This window comes from Colletotrichum destructivum, chromosome 1 (genome assembly GCF_034447905.1).
Source record: "Colletotrichum destructivum chromosome 1, complete sequence".
Lineage (NCBI taxonomy): Eukaryota > Fungi > Ascomycota > Sordariomycetes > Glomerellales > Glomerellaceae > Colletotrichum > Colletotrichum destructivum.
This window is the reverse complement of record NC_085896.1, coordinates 6,138,497-6,152,282: the sequence shown is the minus strand read 5'-3', so window position 1 is coordinate 6,152,282 and position 13,786 is coordinate 6,138,497. Positions and strand designations below refer to the sequence as shown.

At 54.0% G+C, this 13,786-nt stretch overlaps 2 protein-coding genes across 2 annotated transcripts; one reads left to right on the top strand and one right to left on the bottom strand.

The window, feature by feature from the left end:
• Window positions 1–7,933: 7,933 nt before the first annotated feature.
• On the bottom strand, window positions 7,934–10,026 carry CDEST_01863 (Putative PD-(D/E)XK nuclease). The gene is made up of 4 exons (XM_062918022.1): window positions 9,347–10,026; window positions 8,997–9,259; window positions 8,514–8,910; window positions 7,934–8,446 (listed from the first exon to the last, which is right to left on the bottom strand). The coding sequence occupies exons 1-4, from the start codon at window positions 9,860–9,862 to the stop codon at window positions 8,297–8,299; spliced, it is 1,326 nt and encodes a 441-aa protein (XP_062774073.1). The 5' UTR covers window positions 9,863–10,026; the 3' UTR covers window positions 7,934–8,296.
• A 249-nt stretch (window positions 10,027–10,275) lies between these two features.
• Window positions 10,276–11,404, top strand: CDEST_01862 (Putative prion-inhibition and propagation, HeLo domain, HeLo domain superfamily). Its single transcript, XM_062918021.1, has one exon. It carries the CDS (start codon window positions 10,564–10,566, stop codon window positions 11,041–11,043), a length of 480 nt encoding a protein of 159 aa, XP_062774072.1. The 5' UTR covers window positions 10,276–10,563; the 3' UTR covers window positions 11,044–11,404.
• Window positions 11,405–13,786: the final 2,382 nt, after the last annotated feature.

Sequence of the window (13,786 nt, the reverse complement as noted above, 5' to 3'; positions counted from 1 at the left end):
CATGGCCTCTGCAATGGAGGGCGTAAGAGGATCCCTGGAATTAGGTTGACCTCGCTTGGCTGCAGGCTGGGCGTCTGAAAGAACGAAGCTAACGTGTTTATCGGAGGTTGTATTTGCTGGGACTGACGTCGTGGTGTCGTTGTTGTTGAAGGATGAAGCTTGAGCAATAGTTGAGTCATGATTGTGGTACTCCAGGAGATATTGACCATGTTTCCAAGGTGTGTGATACAGGACCTCTCCTGTTCTGGTCTCAAGTCCTGGATGGCGAACCGTGAAGATCAGGCCTTTTTCCTTCAGGGGCTCAGCTCCAATGAGGGTTACAGGGTAGTCTGGGCAATACCAGGCATCCCGTACGATAAACCCTTTCTTCCTGAGACCACCTTGGTTAGGGCGGATCTTCATAGTCCCGCGAGCGATAGCTGTCATTCTTCCTCCTCCAGTAGTGAACTCTGTTGAATGGCTGAAGTCTAGATCCTTCATTCTAGAGCGATCGTTGCAGATGTGGAATCCAGTCCCAGAGTCGACGATAACACTGTTCCGGAGTGGAAAACCAGCATATAGACTTATTGCTGGAGCGCTGTTTGGGGCAGCATAGAAGGACGAGGAATCAGAACTGTGTTCGGTGTCCCTATCGGAGTCTGACTGCTCTTGGTTGAAGTAGGAAGAACTTTGACCTGCGTTCTCCTTGTACGGTGGAGAGGAAGATTGAGTAGCCGGCTTGTCTGACGAGGCTGACGAGGAGACTTTAGCGTTGTTGAGTCGCCCCTGCGCCCTTGGGTTCTTCTTAAGCCAGGCCTGACCCCGTTCAATAGCCTTCTTGTTCTGAGGATGGTTTGGGTCGTAACTAGCCTTCCTCTTCTCCGGGTTGAAGTGAGGACAGTCAATGACCCAGTGTTTTATATAACCAAGGCAAGCAGGACACTTGGGAACCAGTATCTCGTTTCTTTTCCCTTGTGACTCTGTTGGATTGCCCTTCTCATCTTCTCCTTGCCAAGTGGCGAAGCTAGATGCTTTGGCATCTTTGAATAGCCAGTCAGGATGGAAGGACCTGACCCATTGACGAAAGAAGTTGGCTTGTTGAATTCCAGCACATTTCTCTCCTGCTTTGGGAGGCTTCTTTATGCTGTTTTGGTTGAAGGAGAAGGTAGCAGTTGTATAGTAGCTGGGAGCGAGTGGCTCGACTGCCTTAAGGAAGTCAGCAACTTGAGTGGTTGGGTCAAGAAGCGCTGGAAGTCCAACGTCAACGACCTCATCCATGATGTCAATGTAGTTGCTGAGCCAATCAGACAGCTTGGACCGCTTGATTGAGCCCATGTGAGCTTGGTAGCGACGAAGGATGAGTTGTTGCCTCGCGTAGTTGTCCGGGGCAAGCTCGTCTCTGAGAGCGATGATCATTTCTCTGAGACTCTCTTTACTACTGACGTGGTTGATGTACTGGGCCTCAACTGTGGAGGTGACCCAGGAGAGGACGGCAATGATGCCTTTGTTAGCCCTTTTGTAATCTTCCATTCGATCGGCATGCCTGGCCTTAGCCAAGGCAAGTTCGTTGGTGAAGTTTTCGGCTTCAGGGCTTGGTTCAGTAAGACGGGGCCTGTTATTCACCAATTGTTGGTCTGGATCTATATAGTTCCAGACCTCATGGATCCTAGCCACCAGCTTGAGGTTTCCGTACCATTTGGTCCAGTCAGCGTCAGAAGTCAGCTTCTGAGTGACCTTAGATGACTCCATGGTTGAGGAGGAGGCAATTGTAGCCTAGTGGGATTGTATCGATATCGTTAGGATTGATCGATTGCCTATAGAGAGGCAGAGTTGCTGCTTCCGTTGAAGCTGAAGATCCTGGCCTTTGTGGCTGCAGGATTGGCACTGGCAATAGGAGACTGAATAGTCCCAAGAGTTGCAACGCACTTGATCGATTGATGCTGTCTGACTGACAGGTCCTTGCCTCTTGGCTGAAGGAATCAATCAAGACGACAGTTGCTAGAGTCGACTGGGCTCATAACTGACGGTTAGTCAGGGTGGCCAGCGGAATATGCATATATGAGTGAGCAGAAAAGAGTGTCTTATTCGTACTAAAGAGTGGATGGGATCACCACAGGCTTGTGGGCCTAATGCTATCCTAATAACTGTTCCAGAGCTAGGGCCAGGTGGAAATGACAGGCTGGCCTGTTTAAGTACAGTCAGACCATTCTGGATGGGTTATGTCCATGACTCGCATAGAAGCATGCAAGGATTCTGTCACTAACCAGCAACTTCCCTCTCGCCTAATTTTTCTTGGCATCCGCTGTTAGTGAATCAGGTGATGAACCACTAGAATCCTTAACAGCCGAAAACTCTTCACCTCTCTGCTCCGGAGCCCTTCCGCGATGGTCTCACAGCCTCCGGCGGGCATCGGACCGCTGCCGGCCTCACCGGCCGGCCCCGATCGGGGCTCTGGGCCACCTCCAGAGCCAACCTCTCCATCAAGGGCTAAACGCCGCCGCAATACCGAGACTCAGCCACTCCGGCCCAGCCTCGCGGGAAGCCAGCCTAACACCTTCAATCCAGCTCCCCCAACGGCAATGGGGCCTCCGATTTCAACTCCAGCCACTGGTAGGACCGCCACTGGGTCTGTCTTGTCCGCCCTGGACGAGGAGGCCAGGCACTATGAGGCCCGCAAGGATGTCTTCTTGACTATCGCGCAGTCTGTGGATAATGTCGTCTCCAGCTTTGAGGGCCCCAGGAAGCAGATCGCGAAAGAGGCTACGGCCTATGTGATCCAAGCCCTAAAGAAGCTCATCAACAAGGAACATGCTCCGACACTGACCCGGAGCTGGGCCGCCGTCACGGCCTCGGCACCAGGTACAGCTCCAGACCCCCACCGGGCTCCGACCCGCCCGCAGGCCAGACCCCATACAAAATCCCAGGCCCAACCCCAGCCCCAACCCCAGCCGAAAGAGGACCTCCGGGTCTTCGCCCGCATCTCGGAGGAGGGCCTGTCAGCTGCCCGAAAGAACGCTCCTTTTGCCCTACGCCAGACAGTTTGCCGGACCTTTGGCCTCCAACTGGCAGATATCCCTCACATCTACCACATTGCGACCGGATACTCACTAAGGCCATCAAACAAGCAGATCCAGCAAGGCCTCCTCGCAGACAAGCAAAAACTAGCGGCCTGCTTAGGGGCTTACAAGATAGAGACTCCTATAAAGTGGTTTACCTACGTCGTCCCGCGCTGCCCAGCCAAACTGTGGAGCGTTGACGGGGACGCCCTGGACCCAGCCACCTTGATCGAGGACGAGGTCTTTGCCCAGACAAGACTGAAGCCCACCCGGGCCCGGCAATCCCGCCTTGGGCCGAACCCCATTACGAACGAAGTCTCTTGGGTCATCTCATTCCTAACAGAGGTACAGCCCTTCAGACTGTTCAACCAAAGCAGCAGGTCCCAACTCATTCAGAAGAGGAAGACGCTCATCAGACACGACCCCGGCTGCCAGGGCTACCACTCAAACAGCTTCTGCAACCGACGGCCGCTCTGCAACAACTGCAGCAGACCTACAGACTCGCACGAGACTGGGCCCTGTACAGCTAAACCGAAGTGTGCGAACTGTTGCGGCCCGTTCCAGGCTAGCCACAAGAATTGTCCAGCTAGGCCTATGACGATGAACGGCATCCCTGCCCTCCTAGTCCGGAAGGAGCGGGCCCGGATCCGCAAAGTTGGACAGAAGGTCTATGACGCCCTCTATGAGGCCAGTCTAAGCGCCTCTCGGAGCAGCACCCAACAGCCTGGGGACCTCCCCCCCTCCGACCAGGACCAACCGCCCGGCTCCAAGCGGCCACGCACAAGGACACCTTCCGAGAGCTCAATTATGTGCCTCGGTGACAGGGACACCGATAGTAGCAGCACGAGTGAGGATGAGCCTGAGGACGCCGAGGGTCCTCCCCAGACTAACCGCGCTATTCTACCTCTCTTGAACAGGAGTCAAAGAGTAGCCCCGAAATCGGATTACAACGTTGCTAATGCCTACACCCACCTGGAACTCGACTCGGAGACGTAGGCCGAAGCAGGCCTCTCCACAGGTGCTACGTATAGCTCAGTGCAACGTAGGGAAGCAGTCGCCAGCACACACAGCTTTCCTGGAGCTCTGCTGGGCTGAGCTGATCGACATTGTACTGGTCCAGGAACCCTGGATAGGCTATGTTGACAAAATGCAAATCAACACACATCCAGGTTTTGATTCCTACGTCCCAGTGGACTTTTGGAAGGACAGGGAAACCAGGCCTAGGGTCATGACCTACATACGGAAAGGGATGAAGTGGAAGGCCCAGCAGCAGAGGCCCGTCCAGACAAGGGACATCCTATGGATCACAGTTGACAACGCAACTACTGTGGTTAACGTATACAGACAACCAGGAGACCCACACAATCACACAACCACAACCCTACTAGAATACAGGCCGCCAGAAAGAGTCCTTGTAGCAGGGGACCTCAACGCTCATCATTACTCCTGGGAGCCTGGATCGAGGAACAGGAACAGAGGGGGCGACATAGCAGACTGGGCAGATAGCCACGGCCTGGCACTCATCGGCGAGACAGGGACTGCGACCCATGCCCAAGGCCATGTACTCGATCTTACCTTCTCAAACATTCCCCTCGCACACGCAGTGGTCAGCCCATACCTACACCCAGGGGCCGATCATCAAGCAATTATCTCAACGATCCCGCTTCAAAAGCACCGACAACAACAGACAGACCAACCACGGTCACTATCAGTCGCAAACTCGGCCCTACCCCGGTTTAGAGACCTGATCAGAGCAGGAGCCTCAGTCCTGCCTACTCTCCAGGATGAACCTACCCCTGCCGAGTTGGACACCCAAGCGGAACGACTAGTCGACCTTCTCTCCACGGCTGTCCAGGCTGTAGGAAAGAAACGAGGTAAGCATGGGAAAGGGGCCCCTTGGTGGACGGAGGAGTGCGCAGTAGCTCACCGTACGTACCGCGAGGCCTGCTGCCGACAAGCTCAAGAACTAGAGCAGACCCCACGCCTTGCTACCCTCGAAGAGCAGAAGGTCTTCTTGAGTACAGTCAGGAAAGCTAAGCAGGCCTACTGGGATGCTAATATCGAAGGAGTTACCTCGGATCAAGACCTCTACAAGATTATGGGCTGGCGAAAGGTTAGTCTGGGGGTAAAAGCCCCCCCTCTGGTAGTGGAGGGTCAGACGATCAACGACACTATGGGTAAAGCCCAAGCACTCCGAAGAGCCCTCCTACAGAGGTTCAGTGCCCAGGATGACCTGCCCGGAGACCCGTTCGACGTCCCTACGGTCTCTCGACGACGGGTACCTTGGCAGGATGCCATCAGTAGAGAAGAGCTGAGGGAGGCTACCCTGACAAAGACCACGACCCCTGGCATCGACGGGATCACAACACGGCTGCTTCAGGCTTGCTGGGAGCTTATATCTGAGCCTGTCAGACAACTGTTCCAAGCATGCATACAGACAGGCTACTTCCCCCAGCCTTTCCGCAGAGCAGAGGTCGCTATGATCCAGAAAGCGGGGAAAACAGACTTCTCGAAAGCCGGATCCTGGCGGCCAATAGCCCTGCTATCTTGTCTTGGGAAAGGGCTCGAGAGGCTGATAGCCAGAAGAATGTCCTACCTTACCATCCTAGAAGGGGTGACCAGCCCACAACAAATAGGGGCTCTACTTGGCAGGTCAGCGGTCGACCTAACCACCTGCCTCGCCCACGACATCGAGATGGCCCTGGACAAAGGGCTCACAGCCACACTGGTGACGATGGACGTCCAAGGTGCTTTTGACTCTGTCCTTCGGAACCGCCTGATTGTACGGCTACGACAACAAGGCTGGCCTTGTAGCCTGATCAGACTGATGTTCCACTTTGCTTCGAACAGAACTGCCAGAGTCAGGCTGGAGGATGCAACAACAGAGGACTTCCCCCTGGCCTGCGGGCTACCCCAGGGCTCCCCGCTGTCACCTATTCTTTTCCTGTTGTATATCGCGGATATCCTAACGGAAGACCCGAAGCTTCGGTTCGGGTACGCAGACGACATCGGCCTTCTGGCTACGAGTCCCTCCCTCGAGAGCAATTCTGCGACCCTTAGCCGAGAGATCACACGTATCCTCGACTGGGGAGCTGATAACAAGGTCTCTTTCGACCACAACAAGTCCGACGCTATCCACTTCACAAGAAAACACAAGCAACAAAGAGACCTGCCAGGGATCAAGGCGGCAGAGCTGGAAATAGAAGCATCCATTGTGCCTATCCGCTGGTTAGGGGTCTGGTTTGACAAGAAGCTCTCCTTCCGACATCACGTCGAAACGAAGCTGGCTGCGGCGAAGAAGGTGGCTCAACATCTTAAACACCTGACAAACACAAAAGGCGGGCTCCCGGCCGCCGCTGTGCGTAAGGCTGTGATTTCCTGCGTCCTGCCAATCGCCCTCTACGGGGCCGAGATCTGGTATGGGGGCATGACCAAGCCAGCCCCTGGCAGAGCCACCAATACCGGCCGCAATCTTCCCCCCTAGACAGGCGCAGTCAGTACAGGCCAGAAGAGCCTTGCAATCAAGCTCGAAAGGGTCATCACGACGGCAGCAAGGGCTATCCTGCCGGCCTGGAAAACAACTCCAACACGCAGCCTCCTTAGGGATGCTGGACTACCACCAAGCAAGGTGGCTCTGGAAGGAGTCCGCCTCCGCTTCGCAGCACGTCTAAAGAAGGTTGATCCACAACACCCTCTTGTCCCGAGGCTCTCCCAACGAGGGCGGCAGCAGACGAAGCTCCAACGGACTGCAGACCTTGCACCAAAATGCCCGAGACCAGCACTCATCCAACCGCAGTACCTCCCAGGCTCACAAGACCTGATAGTCCTGCAGACTAAGAAAGAGGCAGCCAAAGCTTTCCAGGCCTGGCTAAAGACCGTACCAGACAGCCACATGGTTGTCTTTTCAGATGGCTCCAAAGCGACGAACGGAGCCACAGTATATGGGTTTGTTATCTACCGCAGCAACAGGCGCGTGGCCCAGGGCTGCGGCCGACTCGGTCTAGCAGAGGTGTTCGACGCCGAGGCTGAAGGGGCGAGGATAGGACTCCGGCGGGCCCTCTTAACCTCCCAAGGCCAGCCCATACACATCTGCATCGACAACACCAGTGTCATCCATGGAATACGGGGCGAGGCCCTGAACACCTCACAAGCAACGGTGCTCGAGATCCAATCTGCTGCTAGGATATACAATATCCACACCCACTGGGCGCCAGGACACCAGGGGATTAAGGGCAACGAAGAGGCGGACCGGCTAGCCAAGGAGGGCACAGCGCTGCCGGTCCCTCTAGGCCCACTGGCTACGCTCTCCGGGATCAAAAGGCTTGGCAGAGAGAGATTGCGAAACCAGTACAGGCAGTGGTGGGGTAAAGAGGCGACCGAACGGTACACCCAGCTTGGACTGAGGTTACACTTCTCCTGCCCGCCCGAACTCGCCCTACGACGGAGCACCCTTCACCACCTCTTAGCGGCCCGGTCGGGTCACGGCGACTTTGAACATTATCACCGACGCTTTAACCACACCGAAGCCTTGCTAACCTGCTCCTGCGGGGAGGCAAAGGAAGTAGATCATCTGGTCTACTGCCCAGCGACCCTGGCGAGGAGGCAGCAGTGGCCCACCCTCTACCCAACTGGTCCGCTCGACCCCATCGGACCTATGGGATCCCTCGAACGATACTTCAAGGGACTAATGACTGACCCAAAAGGCTTTGAGGCCTTCCTGCGCGTGACAAACTTCTTCCGGAAGATCTGCCCACGCTACTAGGGAACGGGCTTCGGCACGGGATCTAGACAGCCTACTGAACCCTCAAAGGGACCAGATGGGAAGCAATGAAACTGGGGAACCAGCGGGAACCAGGGACAGATAGAACGCATAGTAGCCGTCAGGCAGGATTTGGAGGACGAAAAGAAGGGCAAGTTACTGCAGAATATGTAGCTCTAGTTTGCGGCCCTCCACGCCACATACCCCTCGGGAGGTCTGCGACAAGGGTTCTACCCTTGCCGCCATGGCGTTAAATACTTAAATACAACGACAACAACAACAACAATAACAAGCGTTCTCGCAGGTTTGACACCTTACAGCCTTTTTCGAGAGTCTTGTGTATTGGTCACTAACTCCATGCATGCCTTACGGCTAGAAAAAAGGCTAGGATTATTTCCGACACGGCTCGCTGAGATGGCCGTCGAACCTTCTTTGGCGCAGCCTTCTCCGACAAGGACGGGGTAGCAGAGCCTATCATGGGTCCTGTTGTGTTTGACATCCCTCATGTCAATGGGGAAAGGGACAGAAACCGCTTGAAAGCAGGCCAGTAGACAGTCCGGATCCAATGAGCCAGGTATTGCAGCGCGCAGACAATGGAGTAAATGCCAATCGCCTCCTCGGTGGTACCTATGAGCTGCTTCATCCACAAAATCTTTGCAAGGTCAGTAACCACCCGAGCGATACTTGTGCCAATAAACCAAGAAAACCGTGCCGCATACCGTTTCTGTTTTGCTCTTTGTGCTCGCTACTAAATACCATTGGTGTCCTTCGACAATGACACCCGGGAGGAATTCCGGCAGCAGCACCGAAGGATCCACTCGATTGGAAAGCCGCTCCAATACACGCCACTGGGCTTCGAGCCAGACCAGAAGTTGGCTCTGGGCGTCGTTGATTCCTTCTCCAGGCGCTTTGGTTTCGATACTCAGCGCTATAGGCCGCCGGCGCAATGGCTGATAGTCGGTATGGTTCAGAGACTGGCTGAAAAGGTTGTCCTGGTATTGTATTGCCCGGATGGCGTCGGCGGCAGGGCCCTGCGGCTCGATGAGCATACAGAAGTCAACTTTGCGGGAAGGGCCTCGCGTGTCCGTATACATGTCCATGATCTTAGCAGTGGGACTGGAGGCAAAAAAAGTTAGCTTGACAAACAGGGCTGGATGGGCCTCATCGACCTCGGACCGGTCCATGAGGGCATGGAGGCTTACCATGGGATGAAGAACACCTCCTCTTCCGATGTTGGAGTGTATTGCCGCACCGCAAGTTTGAGGACCTCCCGGTGCACCGTCATGTTCCAGGACGCCTCGCAGAAGCCCTCGTTGGAGCAGACCTTGGCATCGGCCAAGAGAGACAAGACCTGCGTGACGGGCGGCGAAGCCCCGAGTCCATCTCGAGTTGCCGTGTCATCATAGTACCACGGCTCAATGGTATCCAGGTGCGGCGACGTCGCCTTGGCGGCCGTGATTTCCTCCTGTTGAAATGACACTGTCAGTCATGTCGCCCATCATGGCGGCCACGACGATGGTTTAGGTGCAATGGATGGTTATGGATAGCCTACCTCTGCAGATTTGGCAATAACCTTGGTTCCCCTGCTGTACCTGGCCAGGTCTTTCCACAGCTGGCGCAGGGATGAGGGAAGGTCAGCCTCATCCGGGCCGTACTGGCGGACTAGTATGGGCCACGGCTTGTTCTGCCGGTCGGCGAGCTGCTTCTTGGGTGACAAACGTGACGAGCTGACGTTACTTCGTTGGGACGAGGTTCGGGCAGGGAGGTTGGGGCGGAACGTTTTGGGCTGGCGCGGGGTCGCTTCGATATCCATTTCGGAGCCTGAGACCGAAGCGGAGGTCGATGCCGAGGTAGATAAGGAGGCAAGATCCTCTCGTCGTCTTTTTGACGGTGCCTCCATGTCGGAAGACGAGACCGGGGTCAGAGGCCAGTGGCGCTTGCGACTTTGGGAGGTTTGGCGCTGTTCGGGGATGGGTTTTATCGAGGCAACGGCGGCGGCGGCGGCATCAGACGTCTGGTCGTCAAGTTGGTGTAGCCATGAATAAATTTGTGCTTCAAGCAAGGGCATAGTCACGCTTGTAGAGCAGCAGCATTTGTTAAGGTATTGGCGCAGCGTCCTCTCTTATTTGGAAGTTGTTCTGTGGGTGGGTTGAATGCGAAATGCGCACATGATCCTGACGCGCTGAACGACAGCCAATCTTTGGCGTTGTTGGTTTGAGTTGCAGGTGAAATAGAAAAAGGCTCTGTTGTGTGTGTTGTTTGTCGCGCCACAAAGTGTGTTGCGCGGAGTAACGGCGCACCAGCCATTTCCCCGCACTTGTCAGCATTCCAATTGGCCTAACCCTCGCGTGACCCTGGCTACATGTGCACAGTTCCACCACAACCAATTGGCGGTGAGTCTTTGTACCGTTAACTCCTGTGGGATGGGTCACCTTTGGCTGCAAAGGACTGCAGCCACAAGTTGCTCACTCAGGCACTGTGCCAACACGACCCAACAGAGAGCATTTGATTGTCTCTAGACACTGCCCCATAAGCCCTGTCTAGCCCCGCTTCGCAAGTGGTGTCTGTCAGCATGCATATGCGAGAGTTCGATAACGACGTCCAAGGCAACTGCGGCTGCAAACCCCGCCACCTCGAACGGCCATGCGAGGCGCCACGCCGCTGGCTACGAACAGCGCTTCCGACCGCCTAATAAAGGAAGAAAGCCCGCCGAATGCAACAAGATAAGCGACATTTCGCCGACTCAACTCGTCACAGCAACACACAACAATGGAGCCTGCTGGTTTCGCCATTGGCATTGTCGGGCTGGCCGATCCCTTCAGCTCCTGTCTAGAGGCCATCGACAAGGTGCAATCGTATCGATCAGCCCGGGCTGATGCAGACGTGCAAGATACCTTGTTCAATGCCGCCAAAGCCCGCTTCGAGCAGTGGGGACGAGGCGTAGGGATCGATCAAGGGAGACTGCTGGACGATCATCACCCCGCGCTGGATGACAAAGGCATATCAACATCTGTGCGCGACCTCTTGCACTTCATCTGCGACGACAGCCATGCGTCTTCTCGACGCTCGACCCAAGCCGCCGGGCTGGGCGACGACTTGCTGGGGTCGCACCAGTCGCGAGCCCGTCACGGCCAGTCGCCCGAGCCGAGGAGACGCAGACTGGCATGGGCTTTCTGGGGCAAGGGAGAACGCACAGAGCAGGTGACAGATCTTCAGTATGGTCAGCAGTGGCATAATGAATGGGGATAAGTGTGTTAGATAATCGATGTCGATTCGATGCAATACACCTGGGTTTATTGATCAAAGAGTGGTTGTTGTGCTTGATTGAGGGATTCTCCCCATCCCGGTCGAAGCGGGGTTCTGTCTTGTATCTACCCGTTTTCACCGGTTCTTGCATATTACATTATGCGAGTATTGTAGTTTTGACAGCCTTTAATCCGGACACAGGCGTCAATCTAACAACAACAACAACACCTCACTCGCTTAGTAGGAAATAGACCAATATGCACATCATTGCTGGCTGCCAAGCTGTCGCCTAACACTAGTCCAGGAATTGCATAATCTTGTACCGTGACGGTTAGTCAGGGTATGCATATATGAGTGAGCAGAAAAGAGTGTCTTATTCGTACTAAAGAGTGGATGGAATCACCACAGACTTGTAGACCTAATGCTATCCTAATAAGTGTTACAGAGCTAGGACCAGGTGGAAATGACAGGCTGGCCTGTTTAAGTACAGTCAGACCATTCTGGATGGGTTATGTCCATGACTCGCATAGGAGCATGCAAGGATTCTGTCACACCACCTGTTGGTAAATATAGCAGGTATCCATATACGGCGGTGTGAAGCAACGAAGACTCGTTATATTGGTCTACTGATGATATTGCTTTACGAGGGGAAGAAATGGGAGATTATTGCCACGGCCGTTAGAGGCCGATATGTGGCCTTCCGGGCCCACGAGTCATCCGACCGGCTGCCGGATAGCCAACGTTCCGACACATTCCCTTCAGTCGCCAGGTCGGCGTGACATGGCTGACCGAGTAGATCTTAGCTGCTGCCCGTGCACTTAGTTTCTGATCGTTTTGGATAGCTTGAAGAGCAAGCTGAACATTAGATTTGTTGTTTGGACGCGCCATAATTTGTGGTGGCAGAAAAGTGCCTGGTCGCGTCAATGTGTTGTGATCGCGGTCTGATGCTGTACTCGCTTGTCTGTTTCACTTTCACATTGCCGTATAAACGGACACCTGGTACGTATAACGTAAGTGTCGGGTCAGTCGTGCATGTGGGTCAGTCGTGCACTTTGCACTAATTTCCACTATCCGAACTTCAACTCAACATATCTCTATCAATAAACATGGCAAACCCTTCGAGAGAGTCTCAAATTAATCTGGCTGTCCAGGCCATCCGAACGGATCCTAAATTGTCTCGCCGACGCGCTGCGAAGATCTTTGATGTTCCTCTATCAACCTTCCTTGATAGAATGAAAGGAAAACGCGCCCAACAGGATACCCGCTCCGCCAGCGCTCGGTTGACGAAGTTGGAAGAGGATGCGGTCATCAAATACGTCATCGATCTGGATTCACGAGGGTTTGCGCCTCGGCTCAGCGATGTGGAAGATATGGCGAATAATATCCTTGCGGCACGCGACGCATCACGCGTTGGGACGCGCTGGGCCTCGACCTTTGTCGCACGACAACCAGAAATAAAGACGCGTTTTTCTCGCGTATACGACTACCAGAGGGCCCTCTGCGAAGATCCTGAGACGGTTGCAGCTTGGTTTCCGCTTTTCCATAACATGAAGACCAGGCTGGCGAATCTATCTACCGATGTAGATGAAATGTAGATGTAGATCTATGTGGGTCTACATCTATCTATCAACCAGAGGTCCATGTGGGTCATCTATCTATCTATCTGGACCTCTGGTAGATAGACGAAAAGTAGTAGATGCCAGGACATGGACCCATATTTACGGTAAGTAAAGGTACTTACTTTAGTACATTGCGTCCTCATATATCTCAGTACCGATACCTCTCCACCCAACACCAAAAAAAAATTCTCCTGGAACATGTCCGACTTTGATCCAGTTCCTCAATATGGCGTCCCGAGCCGATATTTTTGGTTCGCCATCCGATGCTTTCGATTCTCTAGAAACGCTTAACCAATCTGGTACTCCTTCATCATGCTCGTCGTCATCCAGCTACTCAGCGACGACGAGTATCGTGATCGTCCTACACATTGGGAGATGGCAAACAGTAGTCTTGCAGAAGCTGTGAGGGCTCGAGAGCATAATCCGTTCAATTCGTTCCAAGACGAGCTGATGTCGAGTACGAATCATGAACATGAGCTGGTTGAAGACGAGTTCGAGAGGTGGCTATCTACAAAGAACGACGTCCATTCAAAGCACGATAACCCGCTTGAATACTGGTCTGCGAAGCGATTTGAGTATCCTCGTGTAGCTAGAATGGCTATTGACGTCTTGTCAGTCCCAGCGCTCGAATCAATTCAAGCAGATCAAATCCGGTCCCCTCGCTTGATTCTTTGACGGCCTTAACGCGCTTGGTTTGGCTGTTTGGCTTCTGATTGTTTGATTTGATCCAATTACCTAATCGGGAAATCAGTGAAGTTATCGCGATGTTTCCTAATGGCCTATACTTACATCTACTGAAGTTGAGTGAATGTAGTTGGCCCTTCATTACCTTCTGGCGTAAAACTGCCCCCTATTGTAATTGAGCCCCCACGCAGCCAGTTCTGAAGGCACTGTGCCTCCTCTAACGTTTGTGACTTCATCGACAGCCTCTGTGACGTCAACGTAAGCTTGGCGAGGCTAAATGCCCTCTCTCAGTCTGTTGCCATCGCAGGGATAGCGAATATATCGAGGGCAAGTCGACTAAGAGTTGGAAAGGTCTTGCGATGTGAAATCCACCATTGGACTGGGTTATCGACTGGCTGGGCGATAGTCTGACGATAATATTGATCCAACTCAGAGGCCTCGTT